At 28.7% G+C, this 20,523-nt stretch overlaps 1 protein-coding gene across 2 annotated transcripts in view; it reads right to left on the reverse strand.

Annotated features, from left to right (window-relative positions):
- Positions 1 to 20,523, reverse strand: part of LOC106685006 (uncharacterized) — a 189,390-nt gene that overhangs the window by 59,818 nt on the left and 109,049 nt on the right. For both annotated transcript variants that reach the window (XM_067049115.1, XM_067049116.1), the window contains 2 exons: positions 13,738 to 13,870; positions 5,784 to 5,926 (listed from right to left, as the gene is read on the reverse strand). In XM_067049115.1, coding sequence (XP_066905216.1) covers positions 5,784 to 5,926; positions 13,738 to 13,870 — 276 coding nt within the window. The remainder of the gene's footprint in view (positions 1 to 5,783; positions 5,927 to 13,737; positions 13,871 to 20,523) is intronic.

Here is a 20,523-nt window from a genome sequence, read left to right on the forward strand (position 1 = left end):
TAATGCTGTCTAAAATAAGTTGAAAAATAATTAAAATTAAAGCAGTTTACCAACAAATAAATAGAAATAAATAAATAAAATTGAAGCTAAACTCACCTAATTTTCGTCAAACTAGTCAATCAAAACATCATATTTATTTATATCATGTAGAAAAAATAATACTTATAACATATCGACATAATTAAGAAAGTTAGATTTGGCCGATAGACAGAAGTATGTATTGGAAGCACAAAGACTCGTTACACGTCGAACACATAATCCCCCCAATTCATCTCTATCTGAGCGATATACCCTCGCTCCTCTGCTTCAGTGCTAACTCAGGCGCTATTTATTTCTTTTTTTTCTTAACTTATAAACAAGCCAAAACTTTTAGGAAGGTTTTACGGCTAGGGCTACTTTACTCCCTTAATATTCTCAATTCCTTAAAATGTCAACCAATTTTTATAATGATATTAATTATTATTTAATTCTGATGTGTAATAATGGTTTAATATTAATTGAAGTAGTAAAAAATTTGTTGAAATTTACGATTCCACAGTATATAGAAGGAAAGAATACCGCAGAGGTATGTTGAAAATTAAAAAAGTAATACATTGATGACGGGAGCAGCGTGGTAACGCACCTGTCTGCCAACTCAAAGGATGTGAGTTCGAGTTTCCGGCCCTATCCGGGATTTTTTCAATCATATAATTATACAATACACACTCACAGCCTCCCCCAGACATTTGGAGCCCGTTAGCCAATGGGTGGCACTCACAAAAATAGGCGTGGGAGTGACGAACCCACCCAATGAAAACCACGTCATGAAACGCGTGATTTATTTCCTAAGTACCAGAGGCCTTGGACCTCCACAGTCAGTCGTGCCAATTATAATAATACATTGATGTTTAAATTAAATCAACTTCGTGATTTAATATAAAAAAAAAAACATACCTAATTACAGATTAATAAATAACATGGAACATTAATCTAATATTAGGAAATTATTGAATAATAAATATTGGAATATTTTATATTATTTTGCTTTCAATTATATTTATGAAAAGTGTTACTATAATATGCACTAAAATGAATTAAAACAAAAATATTATATTTTTATAAATACGGTAATATTTAATTCAATCAATAATAATCATACAAAATATTTTTTAAAAAGTTATAATTTAGCAAAGTAATTTATATGTTTTTTTAAAATTTGATATTGATTGAATATGATTTTATATATTGGGTTTAAAAATGGACAGTTTAGGTCCGAAATGTTATCTAGATTAAATAAATTGTATAAGTTACACATCAACAATTTTTTCCTGATTGATTTTTTTTTTTTTTTTAATTCCTAGCTAAATGGTATAAATTCCTTAATTTAATGTTCATTATTTTTTTTTTCAATTCACTATCTGGAAAAACTTAACAATGTCTAACAAATCTTTTTCTGGCATAATTTAAAAACAATTGATCCAATAATAATTGTTAAGAAAAAAAATAATAATCACCTACGTTATGCATATATTTGGGTATATTATATCCTGAAAATTTTTCTAAAAGAGGATTTATCCTCTTTTGCATCTCCCTCATTTATCTCCGGTACATAAACAGAACTGACAAATACAAACTGACCAATTTATGGAAAACTATTGGATGAAAGGCTGCTTATAGACTAAAAAAAACAATAATTCTTCTTGTTTCCGATACATTTAAGCCCTAGACGGAATACATAAATAGATAAATGTATGATGGATGATAGGTAGGGTCCATCTGGTAGGGGGAGGGGAGGAAAGGCCCGGAACTTCATTCTCTGGCTCATATGAATTTTTAAACGCCTTTCTTTCCCTCGATGTTTTAGCAAATTAGACTGTCGCGTCTTGTTGTGTTATATTACTTAAGAGGGATGCTTTCACAGTTCAACGTCTCTCATCAATTAACCAAATGATCAGGAAATTTGAGTAATAATTGTTTTAAATTCGAATGCTTTACTGAGATTGGGGAATAACCCATTTAAGAAGAGATTCAATAGAAGTGTCTACATCTAATTAATCGAATTCTAAATATATAGACTAGGTAACTCAGAAGACATGTCAAAGAAATTTCAAAAGGTAGGAACATAATAAAAAATAATATTCTGAGACAATATGAAAAATAGGAAGGTAGGCGAAAGTTAAAAAAAAAAAGTATTATTCTGTATATATAAAAATTTGTATTTTTATGTACCTAAGATTGGGATAAGAAGCGATTGGATCTCTCTGATTTTCCAGCCTTTAAACTGATGTCTCTATTTCTCAATTTTTCTCCTTTAGCTTATCATCAAATTATTTCATAGTTCATATTTATAAATTTTTTATTCTGGATTTTCTTATTGGGAAGTCCGGTATGTCAATTTCAATAAATTTTTTGAGGTTAAAAACTTACAATAATTGAATATATTTTTTATTCTATATTTTCTATTTTGTTTTACAACGTTTCGGGACCACTGTCTCATATTCATGTACCTTAATAGGTCTCATTTTTGTCAAAATTTTAATTTCACTACGGAAATCAAGTCATTTTATTTTTTAGAAGATGACATGATCATCTTTTGTTTGATTTAGACTTCATCTTTTTTTAGAAGATGACATGATTTCCTTAGTGAAATTAAAATTTTGACAAATTAAGGTCTATTGAGGTACATGAATATGAGCCAGTGGTTCCCAAACATTGTAAAATTAAAAAAAAAAATTAAATTAAAAATTTATTCGATTTTTGTAAGTTTTTAACCTCAAAAAATGTATTGAAATAGATTTTGTATTACTGGTAACAATGCTAAATGGTTATTTATTTCATATAATCAAAATTAAAGTACTTTAGAGGAAGATTATATGAAAATTAGGCATGCCTAAGCCCTGTTAAACTATTTCGATCAGGATAAAACCACTGGGTACTATTAAAAACACTACTGGGTGATATTAAAAACCACTTCATTGGACATTAAAAAAAAAATTAATTTGTTTAAAAAAAAATCGAAAAATAGATTTATGTATAAAGTGCTACTTCTCGTTGGTTGATCGTAAGGAATAATTTGCTATAAGATCCGAAGGATACAACTGCCTTAAATATGTAATTTCTGTCACGACTTTTGAGCTAGGTAGTTCACATGCACATACATACAGAATATTTTGCGCGGTTATTTGCACTCGGGAGATCTTCAATTGTACGATAAGGTAATGCTGAATGTTACCTTTAAATTTTAATTATATTAGTAGCAGAATAATAAAACTTTAATATTTGAAATTTTATCACTCTGGAATGATAAGTGAGAGTTTTGTGAGGTAATCATCTTAAGCAATGCTGGTAGTAGTATTCCTGTTATTTTTTAGTTAAGCATATTTATGTCAGAAGGGCAGTTATAGACAATTAAAAAGAGTAGATTGGCCAATATACATGTTACAATCTCACAAGAGGAGATCATAACACAAAAAAAGGCAATCATTCCCGACGGGACCCGCTCCACTAAGACCCCCAGAGAGCGACGGACCAACATCACTTTTGAAATACTTGCTTCAAACGGAAAGAGGAAACAAAAAGAAAAAAAAAACGCCTGATATTGGAGATCCGCGTGATATATTTTTTTGTTTATGGTCTTAGTGCCAGAGCCCAAGAGGAGTAAAAAGTTAACCTCATTTATGATTATTTTAATGAACATTAAGTATAATTACTAGTCAAAATTGATGAGTCTGTCAACTAAAGTTAGGGGGAAGAAAAAATGGTGGCTGTTTCAAAACGTTAATTTTTTTTATTTCATTCGCAGATCCATATCTTTAAAACTACCGACAATGCAAGAAAATCTGATAGAACATAATTTAAAGTAGGGCGAATTTCTTAAAAAATGAATAACAGAACTATTTACGTTCAGTAGTTTCCGAGATAAAATATTTTAAAAAGTATCATTTCATAAAAAATGCACTGAAAATCAGTAGTTGATGAATTCATTAAGGGAAATCTATACCTCAGGAACAATTTGGCGACCATATGTCTATTAGCACTCATATTAAAGCTAGTTTAATGTGTTATAAAGTAGTTTCTGACGTTTATCTTCGTGAGAGTAGTAGTTTTCATGATATTTGACAAAATTATTTCACGAAATGTTCTGAACTTCATGAAAAGTTATGAATTTAGGAAAAACTATACCTCGGCAACCATTGAATGTGAAGATCTACCAGACCTAAAAAAAACCTAGTTTAACGTCCTATAAAGTAATTTATAACAAGTATCTTCCTAAGGGTAGTAGTTCTTAGGATATTTTCATATGAATATAAAATTTGTTTGAATAACTAGAAACCAATTTATTCTAGAAAATACCATGAAATCTACTACACTTATGAAAATTAGTGTCATAAACTGCTTTATAGAACGTTAAACTAGCTTTAATTTTAGTGTTGATGGACACCTATACATCTAATTATTTCTAAGATATATCTTTTCATAAATAAATTGTTTTTGTTCAAACAACTAGAAATTAACGTCTTCGTAATTTGAATTTGAAACTGCAACTCCTACAAAGATAAACTAATTTATAGTACAGTGCTAATAGTCATCCGTATGTCTAATGATTCCTGATATATAGTTCGCCAACAAAATAACGAAAAATCAATCGTTCAAAAACTATATCTCGGAAACTATTGAACATATTAGGGCTCATATTTTATAAAATTTACTCAACTTTTAATGATATTGTATTAAGGTTTCTAGTGTTATAAGCAGTTTAAAAGATATGGAGCTCCAAAAGAAAACTTAATATCTTTTAACTTGAAAGACGATAGTCGACCGTTTGAAGTAGATTTTTGGAAGATAGTACGGTAAAAAAAAATATATGTATCAAAATAGTAAAAGAAAACTATTTATTGTTAACCAACGGTTCGCCCCACTTTACGAGGTATACGAAAAACAAGATACATTGTAAGAATTGACAAAATATACAAAGAAAATACAAAAATATTTTTTTTAAAACAGTTTTTTGTTTTATTTATAAAATGTATAGAATAATTAATAATAATAATAATTTAAGAAAGAATACATACACGAGGACTAGAAACTATTTACTAATAGATGCAGCCTGACCGTATTCTTTCTTATTATTATTCTTTCTTTTATTTATTTTATATAGAAAATTAAAAAAAACAATTTTTTAAAATTATTTTGGTATTTTCTTAATGTTTTGTTAATTCTTATAATGTTATCTTTTTTTTCTTTTAGCCCTGACGAAGCCCCGCAAACGTTGGTTAGCAATAAATATTTTTTTTTTTACTATTTTGATACCTTTATTGACCACCACCCGGACTATCTTCCTACAATATTTTTTAACGTTTTGAAACAGGTGCTATGTTTTAATCCCCCTAACTATACTTTGTAGATTCATTAATTTTATCTTTTAATTATACACAGTATTCATTAAATTAATAAAAAATTAGTGTGAAATAACTGTTTTTTTCTACTGGGCTCTTGTACTATCTATAATTGTTGTATGTTGTACTGCCTCATATGGAATACAAATAATTCTAGATTTTTTTTTTTAAATACCGCATTTTCATTCAATTTAAAAGGAATCTTTCTGAACAGTTGTGACAAATCAAGTTAAAAACTAAAATGATACGAATACTATAGCAACTGTTACACACAATGAATAACATTTCATCGAATAAGTATCGGAAATGCTTTTAATGGTAAGAACTACTTTTCCCACAGGTGAAAGTAAGTATTGACCTAGACACCATTAAAGCAAGGAAACATTTATTGAGCGACTGTCCACTTACCTTCTTGATAATGACCGGGTTGGCAGATGTCTTGGATGACAGCACTGGTGCCGATGTAGAGCCTGTTGAAGTGAGACCGCTGTGCGGGTTTGAGGCAGGTCCTGGTGTAGTTGTCGATACATCGGAGACCGCTGTGGAGGTGCCTGCAACAAGTAAAATAATATTCCAATGAACAAAAAAATGCGAAAATGGGAAAATGCGTTTTGTGGGCAAGAGCATAACAGACTAAAAAACCTTTGAAATTCTTACTTTTCTGTTACCATGAAAATTCTTATTTCAGGATTTGTCGAAGTACAATAACGAATATGGAATATCAACTTTATACCAGCCAGGAATACAACTAGATATAATGAAATAATGATATAAATCGGGAGAGACCGGGTATGCTCGGCTTTTTCCGATTTTTCTGTCTATTCTTTGTTAGTGGATATTTACAGATTCTGTATTACTGTTAAATTAAAACTGTAACACTACAACCCATGAAAGGGAGTTGAGCAAGGAGGTTATTTCGTCAATATCACTCTCGACCGCTAGATTTTAACCCAAGAGTACACACTTAATAAGGCTAAGGAACCCACAGGGTTACCTCACGGCTACAGGAGAACATAAAATAATTATCTTCCCAAGCATAGTGGGCCATATGACAAATCTAATAGAAAAAACTTCTCTTTAGTTGTTTAAAGCTCTAAAAATACAATTGCAAGTGCATTATTTATTTAAGCCATGTAACGCTGAATCCTTCTTTTACTCCCTCGAAATAACAGGGAAAAAACTGCTTAACTCAGTGAAATGTTGATCAGTTTAAATTATCATTACTGGTCTAAAATTAAGGGCGAACAGGTTTCGTTCTCTATCCCTAACAATGATAGCCATTCAATTTAAACACAAGAAGAATCAATATCATTTACGATCTTCCCATATGTTTGCGGAAAGTGCGTACAAGTTAATACAGGCACTTGTACGCACTTTCCGACTTTATAATTATTTAATTATAAAATGAGCTAATTATTTATTTTTGAAGGTTACTCTGGGGAGGGCAATCGAATGATGAATTTAACGGCAAAATTTCAACTCTCTATCTTTAAAATTAAATTCTCTTTAAGTCAAACTTTTAAAAATTCTGGCTCGCGCTTGCTCCCCCTTATCTAATAAAATTATCACATTCATAATGATTTGGTCTAATCAAGGAAAGCTGAACGTTGTAATTTAGCCAAGGATTCAGAAACAGATGTAGTCGTTACAAGACGGATTAATCTCTTGGTTAAAGTAAAAGCCATATTTGAGTATTGGAACATCCAGTTATAATAATTAGTTTTATTAAGATATAACAACATTAATTGATACATCGAAATAAAATAACTCTTATTGTACTCTGATCCGTGAAGAATTCTGCAGGATTAGAAACATAGTTTAGTAATCGATAAAAGTTGGGATTTGTTGACATACTCGAGGCATTTGTGGCTCCCCGCTGAAATGAGTAGATGCATTAGCCAAGAGGTGTGTTGAGAAAACACCCAGCATCGTCAGAAGACCAATATTTTAACTACCAATAGACCATCTCTATATATCAACAGATACTCCATTTAAAACGAATTGTCTATTCTCTTTTACGACCCTATTAAATAATGTTATATCATAAATAGATCATTATCATTTATAACAGTCTACTTTTATTCCCATAACCCATTTATTGCAATAAACCAGCAATATTCATTATTGGTATGTGCCTTATGAAATGTAGCAATCGCGTGTTCGCATTTAACAAAAAAATAAAATAAATAAATAAAAATGGTCCTCCTGACCGGATATGTTAATTTATAACCCACAATCATTTATTTTAGTAAATCTTTTGATAATAATATAACAAAATAAACAATGAAAATTACAAAGAAAATTGTATTTATCAATCAAATTTATCAGTAGAGGATTTTTGTGCAATTGCATCTTTTGTTTCCTAGCTTCAAAGATCACCAAACCTCGTAGGAAATTGGAATCATGAAAAATACATTCAAGTAACCCTTATTTTATTTTGCATTAAATTGCACGTTTTACTGTATCCGGGCTAAAGTTTGAGGTTTTGAAGCATAAAATGTAATGACTGAATTAAACTTCTATATTATACACATATAGGAGTATGTAAGTTAATAATTATCACTTTTATTACATTTTTCCTTTTTTTAATTTATAGCTTAAAATTGACAAATTTGAAATAAATCAAGTGCATTGATTAACATGTGAAAAGTCAAATTTAACCTAAAAAAAAAATGAAAGAAAAAGGTACATAAAAGCGTAAAATGAGGGGTTAGTTAGAATAATATATATAGTTATATAGATTAATAAGGGCTATATAGAAAAAAAGAGACAACGACCCTCACGCAAGTATTGAAGACATATTTCTCCATTAAGATATTATTTCTTCAACACTTCGGAAGAACATTCTTGTTAAATTTTAGAAAAAATAAAAATAAAAATATTGCTTGGAAAAATACTTCACATAGTGACTTGCATATTTTATTTAAAACTCATAATGAAGGTAGTTTTACGAAGTTGAAACATTGAATTTCATTTTTCATTAATAGGAATATAAAATTTAATACAATTAGTTCCCTCAAAGCTCTACAATTATAGATAAAATTGTAAGGTTTTAATGAGAGTAGTTTAGTTTAATGTAGATAGTATTTAGCAAGTATTTTAATTTATTTAAACAAATTTATGTAAGCTTTCCATTTATTAATATTATAAATTAAACAAAAATCCGGTCTCTATTTATCAATTTCATTTGATTTCGAAAAAAATTAGTTTGTTAAATTCATCTACCTTAATTATATCATTTAAGCTAAATTATAAGCATGACATCCGAACGTTGCTAATTTTAACTACTTCATAATTCGAAATATCAATGGAGAAGAAGAGAATGAATGGATAACTCAAGGTAGAAGTTATTTCTAGTGTAGTCTATCTTAAAGAGCAAGAAGTTGAAGAAAACACACAAATGGTTAAACATGAAGAAATTGTACAATATTTCAACAAATGCATCCAATGGGCAAAAGGAAATAATTTAGTACTAAATCAGATGTGTAATGTTTAAATTACATATGTTTAGAAAAATTAGATTGGAAAAACATTTAATGTATTTTTTTTTTCGTTTTTGTTTGATTTTTCAGACTCATTGCTAAAGCAGATATTATCAAAGACACTTTTGAGCTTCAAATTATATTACAAGAAAATAGTTAAAAATCAAATTTCTGAACGATGATTAATTATTGTAAAAATAATATTATGTAAATTCATTTATAATTTTTGTTTTTAAATTGTTTTCTTATTTATTCGGTAACTTGTGATAAATGTTTATCATTATTAACCTAAATAACTGAAAGGATCAAACATTATTTATTTTTAATATTTCATATGTCAGTAGAAATAATTCAAATCACAAATACGTAGTTGCCCAGTTGCATCAGTGTGTAGCATGCTACTCAAGTGAATGTGCTATATGTTATGCTAAATACTGTATGCGATTCAGTATAAATTAAACTTTTACCACACTAATTATTATTAATTCACATAATATTACTTCAAAGCATAACGTATTAAATCAAGGCAAAACCGGATTGATTTACATGACAAAACATCTTTAATTTATTCAACACTTAGTTTGAATCTATAAGTAGTGAAATGTAAACTCTCATTCAAACAATTTATGCAACACATTTAAATTAGTCAATTATTTAAATTATACTATTGATTAAATAATGTGTACTAACAGCCAAGATAAATAATACATTAACAGATTCATTACTCAACAAGTATTAGAGTGGTAGATTACATCGTGAACATTTTAATACAAAGTTCGATTCTCACTTGATACATGATTTTGTGAAAATGAACAACAAAAAAAAGTTATTTTCGAAGCATGAAACGCTTTCTAAGCTATTTCTTAATAAGACAACTTTATCTTTCGTTTATTTATAATTATTAAAATATCAAAAAAATAAATATTTGTAAAAAAAAAAATAAATGAACCAAGTGTTGTATAGCAAATTCGTAAATATTTCAAAAACAAAATTGTAAACAACATACAGGGGTAGGCCCAAACAAGACAAAACATTGTACTTCAATGGAAGTATTATTGCTATTATTATTATGGACCTGAATATAACTATTAAAGGAATATTTATTGTACACGGTAATTCTACTTGTATGAGGATTGCTCCTAAAACAAATAAATATATTTTTATGTGTCCGTTTAATCAGTCACGTTTAATTAGTAATTTTGGATCCTAATAATCGTTAATTTTATTTAGCGCTAAGACAGCAAACATATAAAGGTGCCTATACACGTTTGCCAAACAATTCGCGCATTTGCAAGCGTATGGATTGGTTATTTGGATTGGCTGGTACAAATTTGCCAGAATTGGCGGCCGCTCAGATGTCGTTTTTTGGGCAGGACTCAAAGTGCACTTGTAATTCATCTACACATTTGTTTTCAGTTAGCATTGTTTTATAATTGCAATTGTGCTTTCCGTTGTTTAATTATTTAAATAATTTCTTAAACCTTTTTATTCAATAATTAATTTTTGTTTAAGATTTTATAATTTAAATTTCAATCGATTCGGCGTAAATACATTTGTATATAGGCATAGCACACATATATATTTATAAAGACATTATATATCTAGGTAATTAAATTAAAAAGTCTCTTATAAAAATTTTAAAACGAAGGTTGAATTTACAGGTTATTTAGTACTATTTATATGAATTTTTATCAACCACAACTTCCACTGCTAATATTTTCGTTTCTTTTTTTTTTTCGCCTATCTTTATTTAGTTCCCTTTTATAATAAAAATAGAATAAATCGAATGTTATATCGATATGAATATGATATCGACGTTTGTTGCTTCCTTTGTTTAGCAAGAATTTGTACAAGTCTTGGATTTGCTGCAAGTGGCAAAAGTTTAACAATATCGAACATATTTATGTATTCTGGAAATGAACCATTGCCAAGATTATAATTCGACACTTGTCGAGGAGGGTGAATTCACTTAACAAGAGTGAGTGAACTGAAGGGTAGATGATAGATGGAACAGCAGCTGTGGAAAGAATGTGTCTATTTACCTTCTCTCCTAAACGAGGGTTAAGCAACAAGTGTTTACGAACAATTAGCAAACCATATTCTAATCGCATATTAATGAATCGGGATTATAACAGAATTCTGTATTTTAACAGCAGGTGGATTGTTTATATGATTGATGAATATTTATGGGATGCACAATGGAGCAAATCAAACATTTATGAATGCGAAAAATGGAGGTAAAATATCTCCCCACTGATACGGGAAATTTATTCTTTGCAACGGTAGTATATTCCAGACCTAATTATCTACAAACAAATTCAGGGTTAGTATCAACAACAAGAGTTTTACATATTGTGTTACCGTTAATTATGAATGTTTTAAATGTAGTTTAAAACATATTACGTGTATTTTGACATTCTAGGGCTTGTAGGAGCAGATTGCAATCAAAATTTTTTAAAGAAAAGTTAAATAACCTAACAGGAACTGAAATAACCTATTTAAGGTAGGTATATGCCTGCGGTGTTACAGAAAATTTCCGCTAAAATCATCTTATCAAAGGGCCACTTTATATAATTTATTATAAACTAAATTACAATTTTCATGAAAGCGGCTCAAACGATTTTCATTACAGATGTTGCATCAATACGCAATTAAATGATCTCTAATATAAGCCAGGTTATATCCTCATTAAAACAGTCGCTGATATATTAATAAGTTGAAAGACAAACATTCAACATAGCTTCATCTAAGTAATTAACTATATCTCAATTAATTTCCTCTAAATGACTATCACTACATAATTAAGTATCTGTCAATATCTTTCTCTAAATAGTTAAATCTCTCTCTATAGCTTACTCTAAATAATTAATTACCTTCCACTATTAGTAGTAATACACAATTAATAGATATCAACTATGAAATAATTTAAAAAGAAAAAAAAAAAAAGAGAGAAACATTTTCCCAGTTTGATAGCAGATCTCTGCAAGTAGTAGTAATATATATGTATAATAAAACTACCATTAGAATCAAAAAATTTATATCTAGTATATAAAGTTATAAAAGGTAATGAGGAGTAACGAAAAGGCTATAAATAAATCAAATTTATAACTGAATGTTTTTTTTTTCCATTGCTTTCATGACAACAATTAGTTTTCACTTTCACTCATCTAAGCATGAAATATGAAGCAATGGAAATTAGTGATTATATAAATTTCAGCAGCCCCACCAAAGCAAATATTTTACTCCAAGATGGCCAAAAATTGAAAGTTGCATCTCATAAATTTACAAGTTATAAAATAAAATAATAATTATTCTATTGATTTTATATAATAGCACTTATAAATACATTATGCACTTTATCAATGAAATAATTATGGATTATTTCACGTGACGTTAGCTATCATTTTCATTCTTTTCACAAAATTTGGCCAGACAGGAAAAAAAATAATAGGTCAGTACTTTTTGAATTATGATTTTCGTGGCTTAATATAGTCCTTTCGTTAAAAAATTATCATTTTATAATGATTACCTGTTGTAATCATTATGAAATGATATCTTAAAATTAATAATTGGGATGTAATTCAGCATTAAATGATTTTTCAATGTATATTTTACCATTGGTGTGGGTGTTTAGGGCTTCACTGTTCCGGCATCGTTCTGGCCGTAAAAAAAATACAAACATTTTAAATTAAAATTGGATTTGGGGATTTTGCGTAAAAATTTTTTTTAGAATATATTTTGTTGTTAACTTAGTTCTGAGAGTTGCCCGCTAATTGAGAATCAACTATAAAAGCAACGGAATCATTTGTCAGACTGGTTCTTCCATTGATTACCTTGATAACTACGATCAAAAAATTCCCAAACCAAATTTTATCTACCAACTTTTTTCATTTTCTGTATATGAAATTAAGCCCTAAAGATCTAGATGTTAAATTTTTTAAAGAACTAAGTAACTTATAACTTTAAAGGAGAGATTAGTTAATTAGTTCTAATCCTAACCCTTTTACTGCTGAATTACGACCTATCCAAACCACATATTTATTGTGGCACCGGACTTTAGCTTATGATAGATCATTCCTACCAAATTATCTTCCATATGGAATTCCATTCCTACTTCCATCACTCCAGTACCCTTCCCACCTTCAAATCCCACTTATTCCATCATTTCTTAGCCATCAAGTTCCAATAAAATATAAAAACTGCAGTATTAATTATGTAAATATTTATAACTTTAATGAGTATTGCTCTGTAAATATTTATTTGTTTTCCTGCTTATTAATATCATAAATTTAATTTTTTTTCCGATTAAAGGTCTATAAATTACTTTTTTTATTTGCCAATCTAAGGCTCTAAAGCCTCAAATCAAATATTTTTATATTATTATTCTAAAGGGATTTGTCCTAAAACAAATAGATCATTTATTATTGTTATTAAAACAAAACACTCAAGAGAGGGGAGATACATTTTTAAAACTATTTTAAATATGTTTTTTGTTCAAAAATTCATCTTCCTCCAAATAAAACAGAAATTTCAAGCGAGCTGATGTATTAGCTATACATTACCGAAACAGAGAAATATTATAGATAACAGATATTCCTGATTATGTGTATAACAATATTTTTACATTATAAAATCAATTTTAATGTTTTATATGTATTCTATTCACACAATTTTCAATTAATATTGAAAAATCATTGATCTTTATTTATATCGTACTCCTTTTTGAATTCATTAAATATCATTACTTTGTTTTTTATAAAGTTTTTCCAAAAGATTACCAAATTCGTCAAAATGGCCCTACCCTATTTTCTCCACAGGAAAAAATTAAAAACTGACCTGAAATGTTTAATATTATAAAAATATCAATAAAAATTACTTACGGGCAAAGGGTGTCCAGATCTTCTTTTTTCGTTGCAAAATGAATTTGTTCAACTGTTGTAGGATAAGCGCAAGAAATCAATGTAGTTTGGTTGCAGAGGGCACTGTTTGGTGTGATTTCGGGAGTTTCCAAATCTACAACAAAAACATACACATTAACATGCAAACAAAAAAACAAACAAAAAAAAGGGAAAAAAATTGAAATAATAAAAAAAATAAAATATAATCTGTAATCAGAGCATACATTTAACAATAATAAAAACTACCATACAATTGGGTGTGATTTTTACTATTTAACTTCATAGTTTTATTGGCTCAATAGTTTAAATAGTTTTCGTTCACTTTTATTATTATTTTTATTAATTTATACATATATATTTTTAGTAGGAATAAACCCTGATCTTAACTAGTATAACTTTTCCGGATGTTATTAGTTTATTAAATGGTATGGTTGTTCTTTATTGAAGTATTTTATCAAAAAGCTATTTATAAGAATTAGTATTTAGTTCATTCCTAATTAAAATTTATAATATTTTTTCAATTATTTTTTTTTAGTCATTATATATATATATATACACATATACAAAAAACATAACAATTCTTCTTCAATCGATCTCCGGTGAATAGATATTGCATTACTGCAGTACTTATTTGTCTATTTTTTTTAAAATAATGTATTTGTGTTTTTGAAAAATAATTGTAATACCTATTAATAATTTTAAATCACAAAAAATCATTTTCACACACAATTATGCTAATATTTTCTTGAATAAAAAAAAAAAAAAAAAAATACGGCTTACATGGAAAATGGAAAGTGGAAAGTGAGCTTCCAAATCACCATTCAACCACTATTTGACCACGGCGGATAACTATATGTTTTTGTCAAGTTGCACTTCTTTTTTCATTCAAATACGGTAACATTTTATATTTTTTTACAGATAAGTAATGGCTTTGAAAAATTGTCTTATAATGTCATCCAAGTGAAAGTAGATTTAAAAAAAAAAGTTTTCATTTTTAAACTCGTTATTATTTTCAACTAAGGCTAACAGATACAAAATTATAAAAATATAAAGTTTTACGTTATTATATTTTATTTATTTTTTAATTTATAAAGATGGTGGAATCCACTACACAAACATAAAAACGGAAACAGGCATTTATTCTATATATAATGCAACAAACAAAGAATCTATACAAGCTACTAAGGTAGGCGACAGATATAAATAGGATGCACCTATAGCCAGGGACCAAGTCTATATTGGCTGATTTCTTAGATTGTTTTTTTTTTTTTTTTTAATTTCTTTAAAGCTCTTGAATCTTGTCTAAATTATAAGTAGCTCTTTGAAGTATTATCAAATTATAAGTATTAGATAGCACAATGAATTTGAAAGAAGCACAAAACATCATTCAAGAAACTTAATCAACTTTATAATCGGATTAATTGGATCTATAATCTGTTAATTATAACTTCGACTCATGAAATTTCATTACCATATTAATTATATTTGTTAACAAATATGTTATTATATAAAATTAAATAGAATGAAATTGAAATATATAATTGATTATCCAACACTTCAATGGAACGGAAAAGTTTCAAAATTTAACACAAAAGAAATACGAAAATGCACAGCAAATATCTAATACACACACTAAAAAAATGGGTTATCACAAAAAAAAAAATTGAATTCTGACATTCTGATGAAGGTGGCATTACATGATCAGAAACAACACGGCCCGTATTACAAAAAAATTCTGTAACCTATTTCCTAAAGTACTAAATAACGAGATAGAGTGTCAGATAGAGGCAAACCAAAGAGTATTTGATCTGACACACAACTGTCTGATGGGTCTATCGTATAGTGGGGATTATTTTCCAACACTGTCGTCTCCATCAGTCCCACTTTAATTTTCGAGTGTTCATTAGAGAATAAATTGTGTAAGTATTTAACCAACGAGGCCGTTTGGAACCGAGAGAATTGAAGCGTACAACCTCGAATCTTCAGCGACGCCGGATCGAACCCGATCAGGGGGGTTGAAGTTCATTTTGTAGAGGACCAAAGTGTGGTATTTAATATTTAAAAAATCTGGATAAATCATTCTCATCAAAAAATCATCATCAGACGAGTAAATTTAGTAGTAAGAATTGATATTATATTATTACGAAAACCTATATTGTTCTGATCATATCGTATTAGTTCTTACTGCAATATTTTTGAAATCTAAGTAAACTTTCCCTTACATAAATTGAGATGTTCAATGCTGGACATAATATACACAGGTATAGTGAGGACATACTTTCTAAGTTACAAATTTTCAATCTTTTATTATTTAAGGCATATAAGTAGTTAAATGTACAGAAAATGATATTATATTTATGATGAATACATTTAAACTTAATTGTAGGATGAATAGTTTTGGCCAGATACCCCACTGTGCGGCCCCATGGTATGAAAAATTAATCCTGCCACTCTGGTTAGGGGTGGTTAGGTAATGGAAGTATTCTAAAATAAATATATTCTGTTCACTTTTGATTTATTTTTTCTTTCGGTTTACTTTTATTTATTTTTAAGTAGCAAGAAAAATGTATTGTATAATCGTGTATCCCATTTATGTTTGGGACATAAAAACTTTTATATACATAATAAAAAGTGCGATATAATATTATATACAATAACAAGTCATTGCTCACGTTATTTATTCTCGGTCTTGAATGCCTAATCAAAAACATTGTCCCACATTAATAATTAGACATTTTAATAAAAATGTTTAGAGATAAATTATTAAAATAGCTAACTTCTAAACGAAATGGCAAATTATTTCTCTTTAAACAGGCAAGTAAATGGCTTTTAAATTTAATTCAATATATGTAAATAAGGACGTTTTGAATAATGGGCATTAGCTTTACATATTAACATTTTTATGCACAAATGAATGAATATCTTTTAGAATAATGTTTTGAATTAAATTAGCTTAAATATAATGTTGTGCACTGGCAGAGGTATGGGTCAAAAAACACTTTTTATATAAACAACATAGAACCTTTATTGAGACCAAAAGACCGAACATTTTGTTACATGTTTAAATTATTAACAGACTGCATCGTCAAAAAAGATTTTTTTCATCCCTCTCAATAACAGTTTGTGTGCTTCAATATAGATCTTTTATGTATTCATTCATTAGCATGTCCAATTAAACCAAAAGTTATAAAGAGAGTGCACTGTGTTTCATACACTGCCCTTCTAACAAACAATTAATTTAGAAGTACAATGCAGAGGGACTTAGTGAAGATCCGAAAAAGAACTAATTATAAAGGCTCGTTAAATTGGGAATTAACGTGGAAAGGTGGGGTTTTTCTCTCTTAATTAGAACAAAAGCATTACGATTCGTAGAACTGACTTTTATTTTCTCAATGTGTAGAGAAATAGAATTTAAATTTTTAATAAAATTATTTATATTATGCCACAATCATTGCAGATGGATTTACAGGCGTAATCAGAATTTTTATTCATCCTAACATTGCAATTTCTTAGAAATGTGATAAGTGGTTTTATTTTATTGTTATATTAGTTCAAAATATTATTTATATTATTGTAGGAAGATAGTCCGGGAGTCGGTCAATAATTGTATCAAAATAGTAAAAGAAAGCGGTTTGGTTTACAATAAACAGTTTTCTTTTACTTCGGAAGATAGTCCAGGTAACGGTCAATAAAGGTATCAATAAAGAACACTATTTATTGTAAACCAAACCGTTTTCTTATTTTGATACCTTTATTGAGCGCCACCTGGACTATCTTCCGAAATGAAAGAAAACTATTTATTGTAAACCAAACCGGTTTCTTTTACTATTTTGATACCTTTATTTACCGCCACCCGGACTATCTTCCGAAATAAAAGAAAACTATTTATTGTAAACCAAACCGGTTTACAATAAATAAACTAAAATAAATAAACGGTAAACAATAAATTAACTATTTTGATACCTTTATTGAGCCCCACCCGGACTATCTTCCGAAATAAAAGAAAACTATTTATTGCAAACCAAACCGTTTTCTTTTACTATTTTGATACCTTTATTGACCACCACTCAAACTACTAATAACGTTTGTTTCAGTTTTAACCGACAGATGAAATTAATAATTCTCCCATAACGATTTTACTGGTGACATTTCGGACGTGGGTTTAGTATAGTAATTATTAAGAAATACCTACGCATATCTGCGTCAAATGGTTTAGAATATTTTGTCCGTTAGTTTGCTGTGTAGGTAATCCCATTTGAGGACAAGGCAGGTTTTTTAACTTTAAGGTTTTTTTTTCAGCCTGGGGCAAAAAAAATGGAATCTTTACCTAAAACTAAGAGGAAGGGACTAATGGTTTTAGACGAGGTATCTATACGTTTGGCATGGAATGATAATTTTAGAGACGAAATTAATTAATATGACTAAATTAAATTTAAGTTTATTAATTAGTTAAAATTTTAATAATCAATTACAGAAGAATTTTCATTTTGAAAACATGGGTTGATCCTCCAACGCAAATTATCATTAGTTACTCTATGATTTCTAATCCAATTTATTTTTACATAAATGACAAAAATTGTAATACATCAACATAATGACTCCACCAATCTAGAAGAAACTTAAGAGTGGTTTAGGTCCATTGGAACTGCAAAAATGGTACAAGCCTTCGTAAACAAATTAGAATCAGAGATATGCAATTTGTTTATAGGGACATTAGAAAAGTTTTCCTATATTTTATTTTTCTTCCTTTTAAAGACATAAAATCTAAGATATATTGATATGGATTGAAAGAGCGAATATTTAGCGTTTCAACAGTTGTAGTAACATTATATATATTCCATTATTGTCAGGTTGGGCTGGTTAGCCTAATATCGTAATTGTAACACTTAGTAAGTTATTTTAACAGTTGATAATGGGGGGGGGGGGGCAAGACACCACTAACTATTTACAATGCTACAACCATGACAATTGAAAATTATAAAAAAAAAAAAAAAGTAAGTGATTTATATGGTGTATGTTTAATAGTGTAAGTAACGAATTTCTTTTCCCGCCTTTGACCATGAATTTTATTCCTCTTCAATTTCGTTTTTCTTGTAGGCCGAAATACTCCACCAGTCCAAAATGAAAACATTATATAAGTTTAAATTAATGGTACGGGTACCTATGCTGTTATATTTTCTTTATAATTAATTCAACAATTCGTTGTATAAGTAGGGATTTTAATTAATATTAATATATTATTAATGATTATATACCAACTGAATTAACCATTGAAGGAAAAAATTGAATATATAAATTTTAAATGCAGGAAATATTATGAATATATAAATTACAATATATTTCAGTTAAAGAGGCAAGTGATTACAAAAATATTGGAAGAAGATAGTTGACCGTCTGAAGTAGATTGTAGGAAGATAGTCCGGGTGGCGGTCAATAAAGGTATAGAAATAGTCAAAGAGAACTATTTATAGTTAACCAACAATGGTGGAGTTTGGACATCAACAATATTTATTGTTAATTATTATTAACAACTATCAGTGTTTAATAATATATAGTTTTATTTTTTCTTTTACTATTTTGATATCTTTATTGACCGTCACCCGGACTCTCTTCCCCCAATCTGATTTTTAAAATATTGTAAAGAAAGGTAATGTTTGACAAAATGTTGATGAATTAATACCGTGAGAAAGAAAAAAAAAAGAGAGAGAGAGAGAAAGGGGGGGAGGGAGGGAGGGATATCATATACATTAAGACAGATTCATTTCACTATCGAGCATGATGAATCAGATAGCAATGCTATATTGCCAACGTGTAGGCTATCTTGCGTGATCGGAGTCACAATCGCGAGCTTTCACCTGCCGAAGGAATATTCTTCTTAAACGAAGCCTATCTTCAAATGTCGAACGTCTTATAGATCAACTCGCCAACTTTTATAGACTATTGCTTTATATTTAAACTTATCACATCTCTTTCCAAGGTAGTTGGCATACGCCACATGCAACAGCTCAATACGTTTAAGAGATCGGAAATAGCAGACAAAAAATGAACAAAACTATGAATACACTTCATATGAAGTCAAGCTATCACACTGTTTTAATGATACCTCCATAACGAAACCCGTTTTGGTGGCCTCACACTAACAATTAAACCAACTCACATTAACAGCCAGTCCTACTGGGCAAGTTAATTTAGGCGCCCTTGTATGGATTCCAGTTCAAGTTTCAACTTCTCCAGAGCATCTTTTGACGACATGCTACATTTATTGAAGCAATCTTTGAAGTTATTAATGCCGAAGGAGCGCTAATAAGAGTTTATTAAATTCAAAATTAGTAAAGATCTAGGACATAGTAAATAATATTGAAAGAGGAAATGTCGGCAAGCCCGAATCGGAGAAAGATATTCTATTTTTGCTCAAATATTCTTTATTTTATTCAATTATAAAAAAAAATATATACGGAAGTCTATATTTTAAGTCGAAAGTCTTCGTACTAAGAATAATATCTATCATGATAATATTAATGTATATGATTTGAAAATATTATCTAAAAAATTTACAGAAAGTAATCCAAACAAATTTATAATATGAATGATCGTGATCAAATATAAAATATAAAACTGATTCTAACACAACTTTAAAGAAGTAATACAGAGCTTTGGAATACCGATATCAATTAATTCATTTTGTTGATATTATGTCTACAGAAATTGTATAATTGACACTTGTCTAAGGGCTCGTGCTAATGCACCTCGGGAACTGAAAAAAAAATT

The sequence above is a fragment of the Halyomorpha halys genome, unplaced genomic scaffold (assembly GCF_000696795.3).
Source record: "Halyomorpha halys isolate HHAL.00 unplaced genomic scaffold, Hhal_1.1 Scaffold646.1, whole genome shotgun sequence".
Lineage (NCBI taxonomy): Eukaryota > Metazoa > Arthropoda > Insecta > Hemiptera > Pentatomidae > Halyomorpha > Halyomorpha halys.